Source organism: Heterodontus francisci, chromosome 15 (genome assembly GCF_036365525.1).
Source record: "Heterodontus francisci isolate sHetFra1 chromosome 15, sHetFra1.hap1, whole genome shotgun sequence".
In the NCBI taxonomy this organism is placed as follows: domain Eukaryota; kingdom Metazoa; phylum Chordata; class Chondrichthyes; order Heterodontiformes; family Heterodontidae; genus Heterodontus; species Heterodontus francisci.
This window is the reverse complement of record NC_090385.1, coordinates 35376324-35400827: the sequence shown is the minus strand read 5'-3', so window position 1 is coordinate 35400827 and position 24504 is coordinate 35376324. Positions and strand designations below refer to the sequence as shown.

General features: G+C 42.8%; 1 protein-coding gene across 9 annotated transcripts in view; it reads left to right on the top strand.

Moving 5' to 3' along the window:
• tenm1 (teneurin transmembrane protein 1) overlaps window positions 1-24504 on the top strand; it is a 1688122-nt gene that overhangs the window by 1347352 nt on the left and 316266 nt on the right. For all 9 annotated transcript variants that reach the window (XM_068047383.1, XM_068047386.1, XM_068047389.1 and 6 more), the window contains 2 exons: window positions 13805-14019; window positions 18085-18295. In XM_068047383.1, the coding sequence (XP_067903484.1) occupies window positions 13805-14019; window positions 18085-18295 (426 nt within the window). The remainder of the gene's footprint in view (window positions 1-13804; window positions 14020-18084; window positions 18296-24504) is intronic.

Here is a 24504-nt window from a genome sequence, read left to right as displayed (position 1 = left end):
TGGATGTGTTAAACATTTGTGCGATAGTGTCACTCAGTGTCCTTTTTGGCCTATATGTCTGCCTATCTGTTTACCATTCTATTTGTCTAAGTATTCATTTATTCTTAGCTGGATCCTTCCAACTCCTAAGTCTTTTTAACATGCTTATGTTTTGCTCCATCCTGCAAATTTACTGGGTTTTAAGGATGTCACTATATTGCAGACACTGGTTTTAGATCAATAATTATAGTGTACAGCCATTTGACCCAATAGTAAAGCTGGGTGCCAAATAGGATTCTGTGCATGCACATTTGTACACATGCACGGACCTTCACTTTCCGCTGGAGAGTGAATGACAGCATCACTTTCTTAGAACATTAAAATATTACATAGAAAGTTCTAAAAATTCCCAGGAGGTCCAGTGGACTTTCTGGGCAGTTTTGAAGTGTGCTTGGAGTTATACTGCACCCCGCATTGCCCAAAAAGCATAAGAATACCTATTGGAGGGGTTGTACAAAACCCAGCCCCAGTGCATTCAGGAGTCAGATCATTGATACTTTCACATTTGCTTGTTACTTTTTTGCTGATGTACATCTGAAACTGGTTTGTATGGTGCAAAAGTGGTAGCACAATGGCCCTGCAAAATTCAATGTTTGCATCACTACCACTTCTTGACTTATCCTGTTCCTTTTAACCTTGGCGTGTCATGCAGTGCTGGCTGTGGCTTTTCATTTTCTCAGTTGCAGATTCACACAGATCTACACACTCAAACACAAACACCCCAAAAGATTTTTTTCCAACATCAGAGCAGTTGTAATAAATATGGAGAAGCAATACATGAACAAGATGATACAATCATCTCTATCTCATATATACCACTGTCAGTTAATAGAACTATTTTAGTTATAAACAGTATAATTATGGTATTTGTATCACCTTTGAGAATGAGAGCATCCATTTTTGACTTGTATGTAATGTATATCAGGATTAATTGGAAGCAGTGTGAAGATTAGTGAGATCATTTATTATGATGTGCACTCGTTACCAACTACTCAACAGCTTTTCTGTCATTTTTACTGCTATATAATGAATCCCTTGTATTTCCAGTTGGGATAACAAATGCAGGGGTAAGAAGGAAGTGTGGTTTAATTAGTAATTTATTTTAACTGTGCTTCTGCACACTAGATGCCACACAGTTGTACCTGTGCCTCATGTCCCTGCTTGATGTCTCCAGTTTTGCTTTCTGTTGATTCAGTTGCCCTGCTTTCTGGTATAGTTAAGTTAATATCTTTTAATTATATGAGCAATTAAAATACCATATTTCTGCATTTTCGCTCACAAAACTCATGATTTTCAGCTGCAAGCATGACCAAGTAAAATATGTGCATGCATCTGTTATATTTTGATGAATCCAATTTTTCAAAGTATATATTAATATGTAATACCTAAAGTGTGATCGCAATGTTCAACAGAGGATAGATTTTTCCCAGCAATCAGAACTCATTGATTTGCTTGCTTACCTATAATTCAACAATAACAACAACTGATATTTATATAGCATAATAAAATGTCCCGAGGAACTTCGCAGGAGTGTTATAAAGCAAAATTGGACACTGGGCCACATAAAGTGATATTAGGACAGATTACCAAAAGCTTAGTCAAAGAGGTAGGTTTTAAGGAGCATCTTAAAGGAAGCAACAGAGGCAGAGAGTCGAGAGGTTTAGGGACGGAATTCCAGAGCTCAGGGCCCAGTCAGCTGAAAACACAGCCAACAATGGTGGAGCAGTTAAAATCGGGGATGCTCAAGAGGCCAGAATTAGATGAGCGCAGATATATCGGAGGATAGTAGAGCTGGAGGAGATTAGAGATAGGGAGGGATGAGGTCATGGAGGGATCTGAAAATAAGGTTGATAATTTTAAAATCAAGGCATACTTGACCAGGACCCAGCAAGCACAGGGATGATAGGTGAATGGGAATAGCATGAGTAAGTACATGGGCAGCTGATCTTTGGATAAGACCAAACAGGATTGTTTTGGAATAGTCAAGTCTAGAAGTAACAAAGGCACAAATGAGGGTTTCAGCAGCAAATGAACTGAGACAGGGGCGAAGTCAGGCGATGTCACTGAGTTGGAAATAGCGATGGCACAAGTATGTGGACGAAAGCTTATCTCTGGGTCAAATATGACTCCAAGATTGCAAACAGTCTGGTTTAGTCTCAGACAGTTGCCATGGTAAGGGATGGTACCAAAGACAATGGTTTCAGTTTTCCTAATATTTAATGCTCTAAGTCTTTATATTATATATTTTTTTTGCTATTTAATAATGGCTACAAACTTTGCATCATGCTTTAGAATAGTGAGAGACCTGTATGGCTGCACCATATTAATGTATTGGGGATTGTGGACTGTATTAGATAGGTGAGTTTTTTTAATGAAATCTCCAACTTTCAATATTGGTATTTAACAAAATATCATTGGCAATCTAGTGATAGTGATAAAAGTATCTATTCTGTCAGAAGAAAAGTTTGCTTTTATATAGAACCTTATCACATTACTCAGAAGTGTCACAAAACATTTCACTTTGAAGTCCTTCCTGTTACATAAGCAAATGTAGCAGCCATTCTGCACACATCAACAACCCAAACCAGCAACATGCTGAATGACCAGCAATGCATCCCAATGTAGTTCAACCTTCCTGATACAACTGAAAAGAACTGAATATTTGCTGTAATAGAAAAGGGGAAAATATTCAGCCTGTGGTCAAATCAGAGAAATGGTAAAAATTATAAACCATTCTAAAGAATAAGGAAAAAAATCTAAGGATTAAGAGAATTCATTAAATTATAGCTGTTTCTCATTTTATGAATGTCACCATGGCCAGAATTTTATGTCCCTCCCCAATTAATTGCCACTCAAGGGCCTTCTCCTGCCACTGCTGGGATCTTACCAGTGGTGGACGGCACTTCAGCACCTGAGGAGGCTGCCCAGTAATAACTGGCGGCCTTCATTATAGGCTTGGGGGGGGGTGGGGGGTACTCTCCTGATCAGGTACCCTGTGTCCTACAGAGGATCCCTCTCCAGCAGCATAGGCCGCCCCCTACTAAAACTACCCCCTGCCCTGCTCTCCGACTCCCACACCCCTTGCCAGGGCCCAGCTGATTTTCCCCAGCAAGGCCTGAACCCCCTTACCTTCCTGAAGCGCGACGTCCATTGTTCTCTTCTTGCTGAGTGCAGTACCAGCAGTGGCCACTGCTCTCGGTGGCACTGCTGGGACTGATGTGCTGCCAGCCCTCTGAATGGCTGGCAGCTCTTGGAGGCAGCATGTCCTGCCTTAGAGGGGAAGAAGCCCCAGTCGAGGCCAATTAAGGGCCTGGGTCACGCAAAATTGCAGCATGGCTTCCAGCCCTGGCGCAGGCGAGCTCTGTCTGACTTTTTAATCAATGGCAGGGCACCACCACAATGTAAAATTCCAACCTATATATGTGGTGGCTTAGCCACATGCTCACCTCTGGTTCAGAGGGTTGTAAGTTCATGCCCCACTCCAAACTTGACTCCCTAGTAGGGCTGCACTTTGGGAGTTGTCACTGTTCACTTGTGGTGTTAAACAAAGGCCTCATTGTCCTGTAAAGAGAGATTGGGGGGGAACATTAAAGATCCAATGGCATTATTTAAAGTAGAGGAGGTAGTTCTTCACATAACCAGCATCACCAAAAAAGTTAATTAATCATTAATTTCAATGCATTCTGTGGGATTGCACTGTGTACAAGGGATTTGAGACATTTTTGAGAGATGTGACAAAGCAATATGTATAAATGAAAGCTTTTGTTTAAACTGCAGTTTCAAATTTTTGATATTTTGTGCTCACCAAGCTTGGCATTGGGGAATTTAATACTTTCAATTTCAGGCGCCCAGTGTCATTAGGTCAAATTTTGAATATTTAGATGCAAAGAATAGTTCCATCCATGCCTCCTCAATAATGTGCCTCAACCATTGACTGCAGTGTTGTAGTGTTTTGAAATTGCAATTGCATTGTGCATTGTGTACTCTAGAGGCTGCTGTAGAACACATATGCTAGCAAAGAGAAAGTAAAACTAAAACAGAATAAAAGAGAAGCCTGTGTGTTCAGCTGCTGCAGTCTTTGACTCTCTATCTTTGCCTCATATCCTATACTAAACTCGGCTAAACCTCACTCAAGCCTAAGACCATCACACAGCCTTTCACTGTACTGGTGTGATTTTTTTCATTTTTAACACCAGCTTCCTTTGCTCTTTCCTTCTGCAATTGTCAATACAAGGGGTAGTGTTATGCTATGGGATTATGTCCATAAGGACCGGATTGAAAGTATCCAAACTCATTTCTTACAAGAGATCAAGGAAGACTTTAGTCCTTTCACTTTGACCTGGAATTGAATCCAGGCCTAGATGTGAAAGACCATTGATACATTTATTGCATCACCCAGCCCTCTAACCAGCTTTATTTTTGAATGAACGAGAGCATTTATTTACTATATTTAATTTACACTTTAATATTAGAGGTACTCAGTTAGGTTGAACATTCAAAACTTTGTCAAAATTCACAATCATGGAATTCAGCTGAGCATATATTAATCAATTTCACAGTAGTATTGTGATATATTGAACAATTACAGGTAATATCGATGTCAATACCAATAAGATGTATCTTGTGTTTAGACTGAGGGGAAACTAGATTATCAGGTTCACCCATTGGTCAGGTCCTGAAATCATTCATCCAACCCTTAGTTTAGAACCACTGCATATTTATGTTCATTATTTCAAAATTATATGTATCCAGAGCAAGTAATTTATTTTATTTTTTATTTATTTATTGATACAGCACTGAAACAGGCCCTTTGGCCCACCGAGTCTGTGCCGACCAACAACCACCCATTTATACTTCTTCTTTCTTTTGGGCCTCCTTATCTCGAGAGACAATGGATACGCGCCTGGAGGTGGTCAGTGGTTTGTGAAGCAGGGCCTGGAGTGGCTATAAAGGCCAATTCTAGAGTGACAGGCACTTCCACAGGTGCTGCAGAGAAATTTGTTTGTCGGGGCTGTTGCACAGTTGGCTCTCCCCTTGCGCCTCTGTCTTTTTTCCTGCCAACTACTAAGTCTCTTCGACTCGCCACAATTTAGCCCTGTCTTTATGGCTGCCCGCCAGCTCTGACGAATGCTGGCAACTGACTCCCACGACTTGTGATCAATGTCACACGATTTCATGTCGCGTTTGCAGACGTCTTTATAGCGGAGACATGGACGGCTGGTGGATCTGATACCAGTGGCGAGCTCGCTGTACAATGTGTCTTTGGGGATCCTGCCATCTTCCATGCGGCTCACATGGCCAAGCCATCTCAAGCGCCGCTGACTCAGTAGTTTGTATAAGCTGGGGGTGTTGGCCGCTTCAAGGACTTCTGTGTTGGAGATATAGTCCTGCCACCTGATGCCAAGTATTCCCCGGAGGCAGCGAAGATGGAATGAATTGAGACGTCGCTCTTGGCTGGCATACGTTGTCCAGGCCTCGCTGCCATAGAGCAAGGTACTGAGGACACAGGCCTGATACACTCGGACTTTTGTGTTCCGTGTCAGTGCGCCATTTTCCCACACTCTCTTGGCCAGTCTGGACATAGCAGTGGAAGCCTTACCCGTGCGCTTGTTGATTTCTGCATCTAGAGACAGGTTACTGGTGATAGTTGAGCCTAGGTAGGTGAGCTCTTGAACCACTTCCAGAGCGTGGTCGCCAATATTGATGGATGGAGCATTTCTGACGTCCTGCCCCATGATGTTCGTTTTCTTGAGGCTGATGGTTAGGCCAAATTCATTGCAGGCAGCCGCAAACCTGTCGATGAGTCTCTGCAGGCACTCTTCAGTGTGAGATGTTAAAGCAGCATCGTCAGCAAAGAGGAGTTCTCTGATGAGGACTTTCCGTACTTTGGACTTCGCTCTTAGACGGGCAAGGTTGAACAACCTGCCCCCTGATCTTGTGTGGAGGAAAATTCCTTCTTCAGAGGATATATATATATACTAACCCTACAGTAATCCCATATTCCCTACCTACACTTACCTGCAATTTACAATGGCCAATTTACCTATCACCTGCAAGTCTTTGGCTGTGGGAGGAAACCAGAGCACCCGGCGAAAACTCACGCGGTCACTTGCAAACCCCGCACAGGCGGTACCCAGAATCGAACCCGGGTCTCTGGAGCTGTGAGGCTGCGGTGCTAACCACTGCTCCACTGTGCCGCCCCTAATCTTTAATGAAACAGAATTTATATAAAGCTGCATTCAATTTCTGTTATCTAACACACTGGAAAATTGGGAAGGATGCCTCTCTTGCCAGTAGGGAAATTGGCTGCCTGTTCCATTACTTGTAAATGACAGAGACGAGGCAAAGCAATTTTGCTGCCTTCCACTGCAACTCTTGCTGACCCACGACCACCAGGAGATGGGTGTTGGCTGACCCTGGAGCAATGGCAGCAAGCCCACAAGTTTATTAATTGGAGCAAGAGAACTTAGTAGTAGTAACCTCTCGCTGCATAAAAGCCCCAATCACTAAGCTTTTGAAAACCTTGGCATAGTCCAAGGCCTACATTCAAAATACTTCCATGTTTTCAGGGCATTTCTTCCTATTTAAATGGGCTACCTCTTCTTAATGACACTGCATCTGGTATCCTACAGCAGGACCACTGCATCTGCCTCTTCAGCATTAGCAGGCTTCCTATTTGAGGCAAGGTTCCACTGTGAAAAATAGATTCAGGTCACGGCTGATGGAAGTCTTGAGGTCCTGACCCCACCCCCTCCCCAGCAGGAAGAGTGAAATTCATTGCCTAACCTCCAAAATTTTGAGCAAAATAATTTTTTTTAATTGCACATTTCACAATAACATGACTGTTATTTGGGTCTTTTAATGCCTTCTATAAAGAGATTTATTTTAAGATCTCAAGTTTATCAAAAGCTTAGCCTTCAGCTGTACATTCCCCCCGCCCCCCAAAACAATTGAAAAGAATTTTCAACCACATGTAAGCCTGTGCAGATTTGCAAACTTTCTCTGCGTGCATCAATAGATACCTCAGTTGATTTGTTCCTTCATTCTATGAGGATTTGAGGGTTAATTTGCATTTTTTCAAAAGACTTTGAAACAAACTGGAGATCTGAATTTTCTCTATCTAATTTCAGGCGTGACATTTAAAATACTATAATCTGCTTGTTCTCTGTTATGTATGCTAAACTAACAACTGGGATTAACACACCTGTGATTATGAACATCTGTGATACTTCTTTTTCTAAGTCAAAATAATAAGGAGGATCTTAGCTTGTTTTTCCATATGATTTCAACCCAACTAAAAGATGAGTTTGGATTGTTGAATTGCTTTCCTTTGGCTGCTCTCCATGTCAAGCACAATAGCTAGGACAGTATTCTTGATTTGGCAGAAAGCGGTTAGAAACAAAAATATTGAAATAGGGAAGGAAAAATGAAGTGATTTGACCTTAACAATTAAGTCATAAGTACCACTGAAAGGGGAAAAAAAATGAGTATGGCAATTACACAGATTATACCAGGGTAAAGTTAAATAACAAGGAATTTGTTACCACCTTAGGAGTATATTTATGGTCACCAAAAAGGCCAGATAAATTGAGGGCGAGACTTGTAGGCAATTTAGAGGGATTTTTAGTGGTTACAAGAGTTGTAAGAATCAAATAGAATATTTGCATTTATATAGGACCTGTCATCAAAGTGCTTTATGGCTAACAAAGTGTGGCCGCTGTTGTAATGCCGGAATTATGGGGAACTTTTATTGTCCTTTCTTAGACTGGATAAGACAGAAGTCTGTGGTCAAAATAGGAAGGGGCTCTCAAAATGCATCCAGGACTGTTTCTTTAATCATTACATTGCAATGCTGAATCTGTTTCTAGATCATGCAGTAAGACAAGTAAGTGACCTGAATGCAGGAGAATACATGAATATTAATTAGGTTCACGTTGAAATTAGAACAAAAAGAGGAATCCATGTAAAGGTGTAAATTAACTTATTTCCGTGGTATTACAGGGGACCTAACAGATTATTTGTTGGTCAAAATTGAAAACAAACACTGGACAGTGCATAACTTTAAACTATAAGGTGATAGGATAATGTTTAATTTAGAAGAAAACTAAGAGTTACAAAAAGTATAGAAAGAAAGCATATGAAGATAGGAAAACTAAGAGTAAGTACTAAGGAAGACTAGCATTGACTGCAAGGGAAATAGCAAGGATTTTTGTAAATGCAAGAAAGAAGGAGTGAATTTGCATTTGTAAAGTGCTTCCACTTTCTCAGGACATCCTAAAATTCGAGGTAAAAGTCCAGGGTTAATCCAAGAAAGGCTGAGACTTTGTGGCCATCTTGTAATTGCGAGTGAGGGAATATTGGAGATTTTGCAGGAGAAGGTGAAAATAAGCCTATGAGAGTGCCTTGAGGGGTCCTGGAAGTGTCATGACTTGAGATAAATATTCAAAAGGGTACTGTGTCAAAAAAGTTAATAAAAGTGAAAATCTCATCAGGCATGTACAGAATGCATTTAGTAACATTGCAGGAGGTTGGGGAAGAGTTGCTGGGAGGAGACAGTTGTGTGGTGGTAGTGTCACTGGACTAGTAATCTAGAGGCTCAGGCTAATGCCCTGGGGACATGGATTCAAATTTAAATTCAATTATAATAAAAATAAGTAAATTTGGAATTGAAAGCTAGTCTCAGTTTCATGGCACCATTACTATCATTGATTGTCATAAAAACCCATTGGTTCACTAATGTCGGTTAGGGAAGGAAATCTGCCGTCCTTACCCGGTCTGGCCTACATGTGACTCCATACCCACAGCAATGTGATTGACTCTTAACTGCCTTCTGAAATGGCCTAGCAAGCCACACAGTTACCTTCTCAAGGGCAATTAGGGATGGGCAACAAATGTTGGCCTTGCCAGCGAGGCCCACATTGCATGAAAGAATAGGGAAAAAAAGGCACCATCCTGCATTTTCCAAATATCTGTGGAAATGGAATTGGACCCAGGATTGGAAGGTGGCAAATATTGCACCCCATGGAAATTAAAGTTTCTAGAGATATGGAAAAAAAATGCTGCTGATTCACTATTGTCCTTTTTATATTATCGCACAAAGTAAAAATAACCTTCCTGGAGTCCATAATGTGGATTTAATTTAGTAAACACTTAGAAAGGCATGGGCTCATCAGGAATAATGCAATGCGTTTGTCATGTTTGGGAAAATGAATTACACTGTATGGATAAAGGGAATTGGATGAATGCTATATATATGGGTTTTCAGTAGGCATTGGGTAAGGTGCCACAAAAGAGATTTGTTATGAATATTGTTAAATAATTGAAGTCCACAAGGTATTAAAGGAAATGCGGCCGCATGAATAGGGGGCAGGCTCAGGATTAGAAAGCAAAGAGTGCAAGTAAGTGGTTTATTTTTAACTGGGGGTGGGGGGAGGCATGTGGGCAGAAAAATACCCCAGAGATCTGTGCTAGGACCTCTTGTGTTCTATTATATCAATTATTTGTACATAGGCAAAGATGAAAAATATTTAGGACATGGCAAACTTTGAAAGAGAAAATGTAGGAATTCTGGACAATTTTCGTCTCCTCACGACCGCAGGAAAATTGATGCCAATTCTGGAGAAATGTAAATGTTCACACTATAATATTGCATAGCATAATTTACTGACTTATACACGAACAAAAAGATAAAAGGAACAAATCATAAAGGGAAAGCATAGCTATTTTGCATCTAAGTTTCTGTTATTTAACAGTTTCAGTAATATTAATACATCCTAAGGTCATACGTTTTAAATATAAACAATTTAGCACCATATCCATAAACTAGGTTAATTATCAAAGTCGGGCAGCCTTCTGAGACTTGAGTGTTAATTATTCATTAACGTAAGGAATAAATTGCCCAGTAAATTTAAAAATAAGCTAAAGAAGAAGATTTCCTCACTTGTCTATTTGTGGTGAAATCATAATGTGGAAGCTTGCTTATCTGTCATCATGAAGTAGGCTCCCTCCACTGTTCCACTCCCCTACCCCCAAGTCAGAAGATAAGGGAAATTGGCAGATAATGAGGAGTAGTCTCATACTGGCAAAGTAAGTCCACAGTTTCAAGATTGGTCAATTTAGATGACCAAATTGTCAAATTCTCAGCATGTGCAGCTATCACTTTTTTCACCTTTTCTAATTTAAAAATGAAATATTCTTGGAAAGAGTGCTGGCAGCCTGACTCCCACTGATTATCTGACACAAAGCTAAATCAGAGCTGCATAGCTAGTAAATTGTACTAAGTACTGGGCATTCAGAAAACAATTGCTTACACTGCTAGATCTAGATCCCAGAGCCTGTGAAAACTAAATTTACCACACTCCACTGTACTTTGGCTGGCTAATATAAAACAAAGCCCCAAACCACAAGAAATTTCACTGGATAATATTTAGTTTTGGGTAATAGGAGTTCAGATAATCAAGGTTCCACATGTTTATGAATTCATCACAATTAGCATGCAGAGAAAATGATCTCCGAAAGATTCTACTACTCAGCCCGCAAAAAATAAAGTGTTAAATCAATCAGCCATATCAGGATGAAAAAAAAATCTTTTATTTCTTTTAAGTGGTCTGGCAACCTAACTCATTGCTGTAAATTTAAGAAACAACAGAAATGTTAAATGGTGGGATTGTTGGAAATGAGCAGTGATGGATACAAATAAGTCTCAAGTGAAATGAATGTTTCCGTCCTCGGTCTAGCTCATACATTGTGTATTATTTGGTACTGCAAGTTGAGTCTGTACAGAGTGAAAGTTGAATATGGTACAATTGGTACATTAGAGAAATTCAGAGCTGGATTTTGTGATGAGGTGGGACTCCCAGCACCAGGCCGAAATGACAAGGGGGCGCCCAGCCTCTGCTTTCTTGTGCCCCTCCCCAGGAGCGATCCTCCGGTCCTTTGGAGTCAAAGTTTTAGGAGGCAGGATCCCTGTCCCTTTAAAATCTTTAAAGGGACAGGGATCCTGCCTCCAAGAGCTGACAGCCAAACAGAAGGCCAGTAGCTCAGCACTGTCGGCAGTGCCTGTGAGCACTGCATGCTACAGAGGCCTCGGTCCCAGGCCCAATGCTGGAACCCTGGAACTGAAGTAGATGAGGTGGGATCATTGGAGACAGTCTGGAAGGCCCCAGTGAGGGGGGTGGCTGTGGGAGTGGTCGTGCAGTCCAGGGAGAGGGGAGTCCTGCTGCGGCGGGGGTGGGGGAGAGTTGTTCCCAGTGGAGGTTCTCCCTGGGCCACAAATTGCCAGTGAAGGAGGGCCACCACACTCCACCCCACCAACCCCCCCAAGCCTGCAGGGAGGGCACCTCATTTTACAGTGGAGTGGAGGCCCCTTCCCCACTGCTGGTAGGATTGCAGAGGTGGCCGTTAATAGGTCACTTAAGGGCCTCAATTGGCCTCTGGGCAGGAAGGCCATCTTCGGCCTATCCCGCCCCCGGGAAGATCGCTTGGTGATGGGCCCCCACCCCACATTCATTGCAATACTCCGGCCCCCCTGCCTCCGAGTGTGCCTCAGGGGGCCTCAAAAAATCTCAGCCTCAGAGTAAAAGCTGCTTCAGTTAGAACAATCCTTAACCCTGTTTTAACAGTCGTGTATTTATTTATTTAGAGATACAGCACTGAAACAGGCCCTTCGGCCCACCGAGTCTGTGCCGACCAACAACCACTCATTTATACTTACCCTATAGTAATCCCATATTCACTACCACCTGCCTACACTAGGGGCAATTTACAATGGCCAATTTACCTAGCACCTGCAAGTCTGTGGCTGTGGGAGGAAACTGGAGCACCCGGCGAAAACCCACGCGGTCACAGGGAGAACTTGCAAACTCCGTACAAGCAGTACCCAGAGTCGAACCTGGGTCCCTGGAGCTGTGGTGCTAACCACTGCGCCACTGTTCCTTTATTGCTCATTTGATATGTAGTGTATTATTCATTTGAGGCCAATATAGGTTCAGTTTACAGCAGCAATCCAGAAGGTAGTGCCATGTGTTTCTTCCAGAGAATTACAATGGCAGATCAACAATCTGGGTTCTTACATTAACCATGTCCAACCTGCTACTGGTAATTGTTCTTTAACTGCGATTATATGAGGAAATGTTTTGTCTTTGTCAAACTACAGTCTCCAAGGGCTAAATCTCAACTCCCAAAAATGGGTGGGGTTGTGATTGGGTGAAATGTTAAAACTTCAAAAATCTCAAACCCGATTTCAATCAGTCCACTTCAGGGTTTAATGAAGCTGGGACAAGGGCTGGGAAACCAATGTACTCCCAGAAGATTAGTTGGCCAATTAAATATTTTAATGAGATTGGTAGCTTCCAATTTAACTTGATTTGCAGGTTTAAACCTGGATGGCTGAGTTTTCCAGGTCTCTGGAAACTCACAGCTAAAGGGAAGTGTGGACAGCTTCCCATCCTGCAGCTTCTCTTTCCCCCCCATCGCACCCAGTATCAGGGACTGGAACCCAACCACCCTGCACACCTTGTAGCTGCTGCAAGCTCCCTACCTGCAGCATGCTCTAGAGCCCTCCCTGCCCAACCAGATACAAAGCTTCTCAATCAGACTGATTGCCAGGTGGGTAACCTGTCAAAAAAAAATGTAAACAGTCAAGATTCAGCCCTAAGTTTCTCCTAAGTTGTATTAATTCAGGTAATCTTCTCACTCCAAATATAATTAATTTGCCACTGAATGCAGATGCTCTGTATTTTATTTTATTTAGAGATACAGCACTGAAACAGGCCCTTCGGCCCACCGAGTCTGTGCCGACCATTAACCATCCATTTATACTAATCCTACACTAATCCCATATTCCTACCACATCCTCATCTGTCCCTATATTCCCCTACCACCTACCTATACTAGGGGCAATTTATAATGGCCAATTTACCTATCAACCTGCAAGTCTTTTGGCTGTGGGAGGACACCAGAGCACCCAGAGGAAACCCACGCAGACACAGGGAGAACTTGCAAACTCCACACAGGCAGTACCCAGAATTGAACCTGGGTCGCTGGAGCTGTGAGGCTGTGGTGCTAACCACTGCGCCACTGTGCCGCAGTTAAATTGAATATGAAATGTTTCACTATCAGTTCTGAATGATCTGATACTGAAAGTGTGCAAAATTGAAATCTGTAACCAACACAAATGTTCTGTGATAAGGTCTACAGACCAGAGCTACACAGATCAGGCAGGAAAAAGTTTCTAAATGTAATTACTGGTTTTCACTGAATTGGTTGATCTCAGGCAGGGCAGCGGTAGGAGCTCTAACAACTGACTTGTGTGTATTTTGATAAGGGAAAATTGGTCAGTGTTCCCATCCCTACTCACATAGAGCTACCTTTACTGGAAGGGTTCATGTGTAGATGTCATGTGAGGATAACATCAGGCTTGTCAATACTCTTAATATACAAGTCATGGGCATTTGGGCCAGATACTGGAGGATTCCTCGCCATGGAATCTTACATCTGGGAGGGAATCAATGAATTCAGGGCAGCAGAGAAAATTGGAGGAGATAAAAGGGGGAAATATGTTGGTACATTGCAAGGTCCAAAGGTGGGTTGAGTTTGATTAATCTGTTCTATACCAGACCAAGAACAGTTTAGTACAATATAGTTCTGAAGTGATTCCACTTCAGCACAAATGGAAATTAAAACATGGAACTTTCCAATAAAGAACTGTCTTTCTGTGGTAAAATTAATCTCAATGTAAATGCTTCCTGTTTTGTATTTCTTTCAGGAAAAACTGTGAATGTGTTTCAGCGAGGCAGAGCCATTGACACAGGAGAAGTGGATATTGGAATGCAGGTCATGCAGACCATCCCACCAGGTCTCTTCTGGCGGTTCCAAGTTACCACAGAGCACTCCCTCTACCTGAAATTCAATGTGTCATTGGCAAAAGATGCCTTATTAGGGATTTATGGTCGACGGAACCTTCCACCCACACACACCCAGGTACTGGTATAGTTTTAATTGATGGGGTAACACTGGGCCATAAGATACAAGTAGGTACAAATGAATGTAACCCCGTATTTATTTGATCAGGTTCAGTGGCATTCAATAATGCACTAAGAATGTTCTCTGAGAAAGTTCCTTCTTCCCAGAGTGGGTTGCCAAAGTTGAGAAATAACTTATTGCTGAAGAAATTTTATATTTTTTCATTCAATTTTCTAAAATGTAATTCTCGGGATATTGGCACTGCTAGCAAGTCTGGCACTTATTGCCCATCCCTACCTTTGTTGAGATGGTGGTAGTGGGCCACCTTCTTGAACCATTGGAAACTGTGTGGTATTCTTTGTTGTGATTTCCAGATTCTTTTAAGCTGAATTCAAATTCTCAAATTGCCATTGTGGGATTTTGACACGTGGCTTCTGGCTTACTTCTCCAGTAACAGAAGATATGCAGAAGGTGGAATTTGAATTCAATTAATAAATCTGGAATTAAAAGCTAGTCTTATGATGGTCATGAAACCATTGTCGATTGTTGTAAAAACCCATCTGGTTCACTAATATCCTTTGGGGAAGGAAATCTGCTGTCCTTACCTGGTCTGGCCTGCATGTGAGTCCAGTCCCACAGCAATGTGGTTGACTCTTAAATGCCCTCTGAAATGGCCTGGCAAGCCACTCAGTGGTATCTAACAAATCAATAAAAAAAAGAATGAAACTGGAGGGACCACCCGGCATCGACCTAGGCACTGGAAACGACAACGGCAAGCCCAGCCTTGTTGACACTGCAAAGTCCTCCTTACTAACATGTGGGGGCTTGTGCCAAAGTTGGGAGAGCTGTCCCACAGACTAGTCAAGCAATAGCCTGACATAGTTATACTCACGGAATCATAACTTACAGACAATGTCCCAGACACTGCCATCACCATCCCCGGGTATGTCCTGTCCCACCGGCAAGACAGACCCAGCAGAGGTGGTGGCATAGTGGTATACAGTCGGGAGGGAGTTGCACTGGGAGTCCTCAACATCGACTCCAGACCCCATGAAGTCTCATGGCATTGGGTAAAACATGGGCAAGGAAACCTTCGCTGATTACCACCTACTGCCCTCCCTCAGCTGATGAATCAGTACTACTCCATGTTAAACACCACTTGGAGGAAGCACTGAGGGTGGCAAGGGCACAGAATGTACTCTGGGTGGGGGACTTCAATGTCCATCACCGAATGGCTCGGTAGCCGAGTCCTAAAGGAGATAGCTGCTAGACTGGGTCTGTGGCAGGTGGTGAGGGAATCAACATGAGGGAAAAACATATTTGACCTCATCCTCACCAATCTTCCTGCCACATATGTATCTGTCCATGACAGTATTGGTAGGAGTGACCACCACACAGTCCTTGTAGAGATGAAGTCCCGCCTTCACATTGAGGATATCCTCCATCGTATTGTGTGGCACAACCACCGTGCTAAATGGGATAGATGTCGAACAGGTCTAGCAATGCAAAACTGGGCATCCATGAGGCGCTGTGGGCAGCAGCAGAATTGTACTCAACCACAATCTGTAACCTCATGGCCTGGCATATTCCCATTCTACCATTACCATCAAGCCAAGAGACCAACCCTGGTTCAATGAAGTGTGCAAGAGGGACGGCCAGGAGCAGCACCAGGCATACCTCAAAATGAGGTGTCAACCTGGTGAAGCTGCAACACAGGACTACTTGCGTGCCAAACAGCGTAAGCGGCATGTGATAGACAGAGCTAAACGATCCCATAACCAACGGATCAGATCTAAACTCTGCACTCCTGCCACATCCAGTCATGAATGGTGGTGGACAATTGAACAACTAACTGGAGGAGGTGGCTCCATAAATATCCCCATTCTCAAAAGATAAGGCTGAAGCATTTGCAACATTCTTCAGCCAGAAGTGCCGAGTTGATGATCCATCTTGGCCTCCTCCTGAATTCCCCAGCCTCACAGATGCCAGTCTTCAGCCAAAGTCGATTCACTACAAGCAATATCATGAAATGACTGAATGCACTGGATACTACAAAGGCTATAGGCCCTGACAATATTCCGGCAATAGTACTGAAGACCTGTGCTCCAGAACTTTCCGCGTTCCTAGGCAAGCTGTTCCAGTACAGCTACAACACTGGCATCTACCCAACAATGTGGAAAATTGCCCATGTATGTCCTGTACACAAAAAGCAGGACAAGTCCAAACCAGCCAATTACCACCCCATCAGTCTACTCTCAATCATTAGTAGTGATGGAAGGTGTCATCGACAGTGCTATCAAGTGGCACTTGCTCAGCAATAACCTGCTCAGTGATGCTCAGTTTGGGTTCCACCAGGGCCACTCAGCTCCTGACCTCATTACAGCCTTGGTTCAAGCATGGACAGAAGAGCTAAACTCAAGAGGTGAGGTGAGAGTGACTGCCCTTGACATCAGGGAAGCATTTGACTAAGTATGGCGTCAAGGAGCCCTAGCAAAACAGAAGTCAATGGGAATCGGGAGAAAACTCTCCACTGGTTCGAGTCATACCTAGCGCAATGGAAGATGGCTGTGGTTGTTGGAGGTTAATCATCTCAGCTCCAGGACATCACTGCAGGGGTTCCACAGGATACTGTCCTAGGCCCAACTATCTTCAGCTGCTTCATCAATGACCTTCCTTCAATCATAAGGTCAGAAGTGAGGATGTTCACTGATTATTGCACAATGTTCAGCATCATTCGCGACTCCTCAGATACTGAAGTAGTCCGTCTAGAAATGCAGCAAGATCTGGACAATATCCAGGCTTGGACTAATAATTGACAAGTAACATTTGCGCCACACAAGTGCCAGGCAATGACCATCTGCAACAAGAGAGAATCTGACCATCTCCCCTTGACATTCAATGGCATTACCATTGCTGAATCCCCCACTATCAACATCCTAGGAGTTACCATTGACCAGAAACTAAACTGGAGTAGCCATATAAATACCGTGGCTACAAGAGCAGGTCAGAGGCTAGGAATTCTGTGGCGAGTAACTCACCTAGTGACTGTCCAAATCCTGTCCACCATCTACAAGGCACAAGTCAGGAGTGTGATGAAATACTCTCCACTTGCCTGGATGGGTGCAGCTCCAACAACACTCAAGAGGCTCAACACCATCCAGGACAAAGCAGCCTGCTTGATTGGCACCCCATCCACAAACATTCACTCCCTCCACCACTGACGCACAGTGGCAGCAGTGTGTACCATCTACAAAATGCACTGCAGCAACGCACCAAGGCTCCTTAGGCAGCACCTTCAAAACCCGCGACCTCTACCAACTAGAAGGACAAGGGCAGCAAATGCATGGCAACACCACCACCTGCAAGTTCCCCTCCAAGTCACACACTATCCTGACTTGGAACTATATTTCCAGTTCTACACTGTCGCTGGGTCAAAATCCTGGAACTCCCTTCCTAACAGTACTGTTGGTGTACCTACCTCACATGGACTGCAGCGGTTCAAGAAGGCAGCTCACCACCACCTACTCAAGGGCAATTAGGGATGGGCAATAAATGCTGGCCTAGCCAGTGATGCCCACATCCCATGAATGAATTTTAAAAAGTAGCATAGCCATTACAGTATCATACCCACACATTGCTGAAGGAGCTAAAGATCATTGGGTATGAAGTACCATCATTAAGATTTTTTTTCCCACTTCTGATATGGCTGGCCATTGTAAACATACAACATCACTAAAGGCATCACAGAATCTTTGGTTACTAATACTAATGTAAATGAACTGACAGAAGGCACAATGTTCACAGGACAAAAAGGATCAAAAGAATATCACTTATCCCTGCGTTGGAATGGTTCCACCTGGAGTAGCTAATGTAGAAATAATGAAACTCATCATAGATGATCTGCAAGTATGATTGCCTGAGCTATCAGTATAAATGGGTTACTTGCATTTGATGAAATGCATTAAATTAAGCCAAACCTGACCACAGAGCAGAACCTGAGGAAAATTGTGTGTCTACAATTCCTAGATATTAATTGTGAAGAATATTGTCAAACTGAATTTGATTTACCTTGTCTCTTCACAGTTTGATTTTGTGAAACTCCTGGACGGCAAGCAGTTGATTAAACCAGAGATCAAACCTCCAGACAAATCAAAACACACACCTCGGAATTTGATCCTGATGACCCTTCAGGAGGCAGGATTCATTGAATACGTGGATCCAGGAACTTGGCACTTTGCCTTCTACAATGATGGGAAGAAGATGGAACAGGTGTTTGTACTTACTTCTGTGATAGGTAAGTTATCACCAATTACATAATCAAACTATGCTTAACAGAAATGTTCCATCTGTCTTTAAGTCGGTGACCAAAAGTTCCTTTTCTAAATAACGAAAGTTTTAGGAAAACAAAACAGACATTAATTCACCTCTACTCCTTACTGATTGATCTCATTGTATCTTTCCACTATATCCCTCAATTCCATATTTTTCTAGAAACGTAACCTCTGTGTAACTCATTCATGCTATTTGTTTCAATGGCTTTTCCTGAAAACTTACTTCCTGGGACTGATTTTCAAATGCATATTTTCCAGTGTCGGACCTCCCAACAACAGTGGATATCAGAAAATTGCAGGCATGCTTCCCACAGTTTTCCTATATTAAAATTAATGAAGGGAAAATCATGAGGAGCATACTTGCAATTTTCTGATATCCACTGCCAACAGAAATGCACAGTTAAAAATTGGCCGTTGAGTGTATTGGCCTTGAAAACAAATTATCTGGTTCATCACGTCAGAAGTCCAAAAGAAATACTTCAAAGAGCAATAACTGTTTTTATGTAAACCAATTAAATACATGAATGACTTTTATGAAAATTGCACACATGGGGCTTGATTTTCAAATTCAGGTTGGGAACCTGGGTCCCGACCCTGCACTGCATCTGCATCACTGATGCGATGCAATCTTCAAAAGCTAATGCTCTAATTGGGCCGGAGGCGAGCTTGGCACCCAATTATTGGTACCGAGCTCTGCAAGGAGGCAGGCGATGTCTGTTGGAGCAGGAGTCTCAAAGGCAGACGGCAGCTATGACAGGGCCTGCCGCATCCTTGCACAAGAAAGGATGCAGGAGTTCAGAGGGCCAGAAACCTCAAAGATCGGCCAAGCAAATGGTATTGCAGCGAAACCCCTGGTGTCAAAAATTATTTAATTTTTTTTTAAAAGTGCTCCACACTTCGAATATGGCAATTTCCTCCTGGCCTTCCCTGATCAGTTAACAAGTTCCTCAAGGAGCTTAATGGGCCATTAATTGGAGACTAGCGGGTTCCCAGTTCCTCTCCTTCCAATCTCCCTTTAAAAATTGCGTTGCGTCCTGGATCCAGTGATGCCTCTGGGAATGTAATTTTAATGCATGCCCGCACCCCTGCTCACCCCCTCCTGCAATTGAAAATAAGGCCCATGAACTTGGGCGAACTGAACAAAAAGTTGCATTCAGAGAAATTTAACCCCGTGTGTGAAATAATTTTGCCTGAATTCTCTGCTGCTGATATCACTACTTCAGAATTATGCCTCAGTTTGTGAACCCTTTGCCAGTGTGAACAAGTTATTTGGATCAATTTTATTAATTCCATTCATAATTTTGAACCTTCTATTCGGTTACTTTGAAGTCTTCCTTAACTTTTGACACATAAATTAGATTCCAAAGATTTAATACCACATTGATTATCCTCAGCTTCACCTTTTCAAGGACAATAATATCCTTCCTAAAATATTATGACCACGGTTGCACACAGCACTCCAATTATAATATAACCAGTGTATTTTTGCTGACTGCATTAATCCGAAGACTGATGCTACACCCTCTAACTACGTCTCTGAAATTACAATCTGGATGAGCCAAAGTTTTCTCCAGCTTAATGTCAACTAAACCCAATCTCAGTTCTTCAGTACCCATCAGCACCGATATGCTTCTGATCTTAACTCCAGCATCACCCGAGACTGAGTCAGGAAAAATAGAAACTTGGTCTACTGCTTAATTACAAACTGAGGCTATTCCCCCACATCAATTCTGCTTCTTAGACCACATTTTCCACCTTCAATACATTGCTACTTCTGCTCCTATCTCTCACCCATAACTAATGAAATCCTAGTCCATGCCACTATTACCTTGAGTCTTGATCTTTCTAATGTTCTTGAAGCTGAGCTCCTTGGTTTCACTCTTCTGAAATTACAGCTCAATCAAAATTCTACAGCCAGTGTCCACACTCTCAATGTCCCACATTCCCACAATCTCTTTACTTTCCAAGCACTATATAGCACTGTGAGTATACCCACACCAGATGGACTGCAGTGGTTCAAGAAGGCTGCTCACCATCACCTTCCCAAGGGCAATTAGAGATGGGCAATAAATGCTGGATTTGCCAGCGACGCTCACATCCCAAGAATGAATAAAAAAATCAGTGGCTTCCCATGTGCCAGTGAATTGGCTTCCAGATCCTCAGCCTGGCTTTCAAATCTCTCCATGGCCTTGTCTAATCCTAATTTAGTAACCTCTTTCAGCCATATGTTCTTGCCCAGAAGCTCCTCTGATACTGGATTACTTCATTTTCTTTGTTCTTTCCATTCCATCAGGCGACCATTCTTTTCAACCACTATGCAACTGCTGTTTGGAGTTCCCAATTCAGATCCCTCCAACTTTCCACTTACCCCCTTGCTTTCAAAAGCCTCCTCAAAATCTTACTCCTTGGCTTCAATGCTCCACTTTGCTATTTTCTAATTTTCCCTCCTGCTTAATGTCCACCATTTTTCTTCCTCAATATAAAACATTTTGCTCTCTAAGGAGTAACACCAGACCTTAAAGGGTTAAAACATGAAGCCGGGTTGCAGAGACTCAGCTTGTGTTGCACTGAGTTTAGATGTTTTGTGGGGTAATCTGATCAAGGTGTTTAAAGTGATGAAGGCCTTTGATAGTGTAGTGTCATGCAGGCCCCCACCTGCCACAAATGAGGCACATATATTTTGCCACATGGACATTATATTTTAAATTTGTTGCTGGGAAGAAAAGAAGGCCTATTTCAAGGGGTTGTCAAGCCTCTGACTGGAAAGACATTTTTGCATACTAGCAGATAGTGTTGGAACAAGGGAACCAGTCCCTGTTCCCCAATTCACAAAAGAGACCTGGCCAAACCAGTCAGTCATGTGACCACCTGCTGGCCAACTGTTTTTTTTTTAATTGGTCACAGAGAAGTTGAACAGAAAGCTGTTTGCTTCTGGACTACAAAAGACCTCGCTCCTGTCTGCTCTCATCTCTTTCTCACGGAACTGAAAACCATTGAAGACATGTGAACCCCGAGAGAGAAAAGTCTCCTGCAGTGAACAAGGTTTAAGAAGAATACTGGGCCCCAATGAAAAGCAAGATCACAGTGGTGCAGTGGTTAGCATCGCAGCCTCACAGCTCCAGCGACCCGGGTTCAATTCTGGGTACTGCCTGTGTGGAGTTTGCAAGTTCTCCCTGTGTCTGCGTGGGTTTCCTCCGGGTGCTCCGGTTTCCTCCCACATGCCAAAGACTTGCAGGTTGCTAGGTTATTTGGCCATTATAAATTGCCCCTAGTATAGGTAGGGAAATATAGGGACAGGTGGGGATGTGGTAGGAATATGGGATTAGTGTAGGGTTAGTATAGATGGGTGATTGATGGTCGGCACAGATTCGGTGGGCCGAAGGGCCTGTTTCAGTGCTGTATCTCTAAACTAAACTACAAGCAAGGACTACAGCAAGCTTGAAGCACAGTAACAAAAACCCCTCTTCAGAGATTGCCTCAAACCTCTCCACTATTTTTCCTTCTGCTCTTTCCTGTCTCTATTTGCATGTGCATATTGCGTATGCATGCTAGCATGGGGTGCAGCGTGTATCTGTAGGCGTCAACTGAATTAGAGATTAAGTTTAAGTTTTAATAAATTTCACTTTACTTCTTTAAACCTAAGAAAGCTGGTTTGTGCTCATTTCTTTGCCTTATAATTGGAAAGCGGTGAACAAGGATTCACCAAGGAGGAGCTCAAAACACAGTGTGTTTAAAAATTAAAACCCTGTTACAGTAAGACCAGGTGAAGGCTAAAAGGGACCCCTAGACACCTTTCTCACCTGTTCGTAACAGTAGATACAGAGAAGCTATTTCCTCTAGTGACCGAAACTAGCACAAGTAGGGCACAATCTTAAATTAGATCTCGGCTATTCGATATGATATCAGGTCAAGTGAGATTGTCAAAACTGAGATCAATAGATTTTTGTTAGTTATTACAATCAGTGTCCAATTAATTAGTCAAATCTGGGGACAAAGTTAAAGTGAAATAGAATGGGATAGCAACACTAAAGGGGTCTAAGATTTATATAAAACATTTAAGTTAACTTGCTATAAAATAAAGTGACCTCAGCACATGGGGAGCATCCAATTGGTGAGTAGCCAGTGAGTCTTTATTTAAGTCTCAAGTGTATATCTATTAAGTCAGTTAATAATCTAAAAAATAGAGGCATGAGCATCTGGGTCCTGTGGAGTGCACATCCTGTTGCATGTGGGAACTCCAGGACCTACTCGTTTCCCAGACAACCACATGTGCACGAAGTGTCATCATCTGGAGAAGCTTCAGCGGCACCTGGCTTTACTCCAGTGCATCCGTGAGGTTGAGAGTTTCATGGGTAACACGTTTCTGGATGTGGTCACCCTGCAGCTTAAGGGTTTGCAGGCAGAAAGGGAATGGGTGGCCAACAAGCAGCCAAGGAAGACCAGGTAGTGCAGGAGTCCCTGGAGTGCACCTTCCTGTCCAACCGGTATTGAGTTCTGAATACTGATGAGAGTGATGTTTCCTATGGGGAGTGCAGCCAAAGCCAAGTCCATGGCACTATGGCTGGCCTAGCTGTACAGGAGGGCAGAAGAAAGATTGGTGATAGGGATTCTACAGTTAGGGGAACAGACAGGTGTTTCTGCAGCCACAGACCAGGATGGTATGTTCGCTCCCTGGTGCCAGGGTCAAGGATGTCACTGAGGGGCTGCAGACCACTCTGAAGGGGAGGGTGAACAGCCAGTTGTCGTGGTCCACAACGATACCCATGACTTTGTTAGAAAGTCGGATGAGGTCCTGCAGGCAGATTTTAGGGAGCTAAGAAAGAAACTAGCAAGCAGGATCTCAGAGGTAGTAATTTCTCCAGATTACTCCCAGTGCCGTGCGCTAGTGAGTATAAAATAGGAGGATAGAGTGTTATAATCCGGAAAGCTTGTTGTTGAAGGATTATACTGGAGCCAATCTTTACTCAGTCTTGCATTTATTCTATAAAGTAAAAAGATTACAAACATGCAGCTCCTCACTCAAACCTTCACCCAGTTTCTGTAAATGTCTCCTTATTTGTCCTCAAGTAAGACACTAATTAACACGCTCCACCTGCATATGATTAAACACAATTAACTGATTCCCTTCTTTTTCTTTAAATAAACCTCAGAGCTTAACATGCACAAACATTTCAAAACAAATCAAAATAAATTCCATATTCTGTACAAGGCATTACATTGCAAGACACCTTCCTCTAGGAACCCTAACAATTTCTTTGTACAAGCATTTCTTTTTGTAAAACAATCAGATTTGAACATATGAACATACAAGTTAGGAGCAGGAGTAGGCCCCTCGAGCCTGCTCTGCCATTCAACAAGATCATGGCTGATCTGATTGGAACCTCAACTCCACATTCCCGCCTACCTCTGATAACCTATTACCCCCTTGCTTATCAAGAATCTAACTACCTCTGTCTTAAAAATATTAAAATACCCTGCTTCCACCGCTCTTTGAGGAAGAGTTCCAAAGACCCTCTGAGAGAAAACATTTCTCCTTATCTCTGCCTTAAATGGTCAACTCCTTATTTTTAAACAGTGACCCCTAGTTCCAGATTCACCCACAAGAGGAAACATCCTTTCCACATCCACCCTGTCAAGACCCCTCAGGATGTTATATGTTTCAATCAGGCCGCCTCTTACTCTGCTAAACTCCAGCAGATACAAGCCTAGCCTGTCCAACGTTTCCTCATAAGACAACCCAACCATTCCAGGTATAAGTCTAGTAAACCTTCTCTGAAATGCTTTCAACGCATTTAGGTAAGGAGACCAATATTGTACACAGTACTCCAGATGTGGTCTCACCAATGCTCTGTATAACTGAAGCATAACCTCCCTACTTTTGTATTCAGTTTCCCTCACAATAAATGATAACTTTCTATTAGCTTTCCTAATTACGTTCTGAACCTGCATGCTAACCTTTTTTCATTTATGCACTAGAACACCCAGATACCTCTTCATGACAGAGCTCTGCAATCTCTCACCATTTAGATAACACACTTTTTTTTATTCTTGCTGCCAAAATGGACAATCTCACATTTTCCCACATTATACTCCATTTGTCAGAGCTTTGCCCACTCACTTAACCTATCTATATCCCTTTGCAGCCTCCTTATGTCCTCTCCTTATTTTCCTA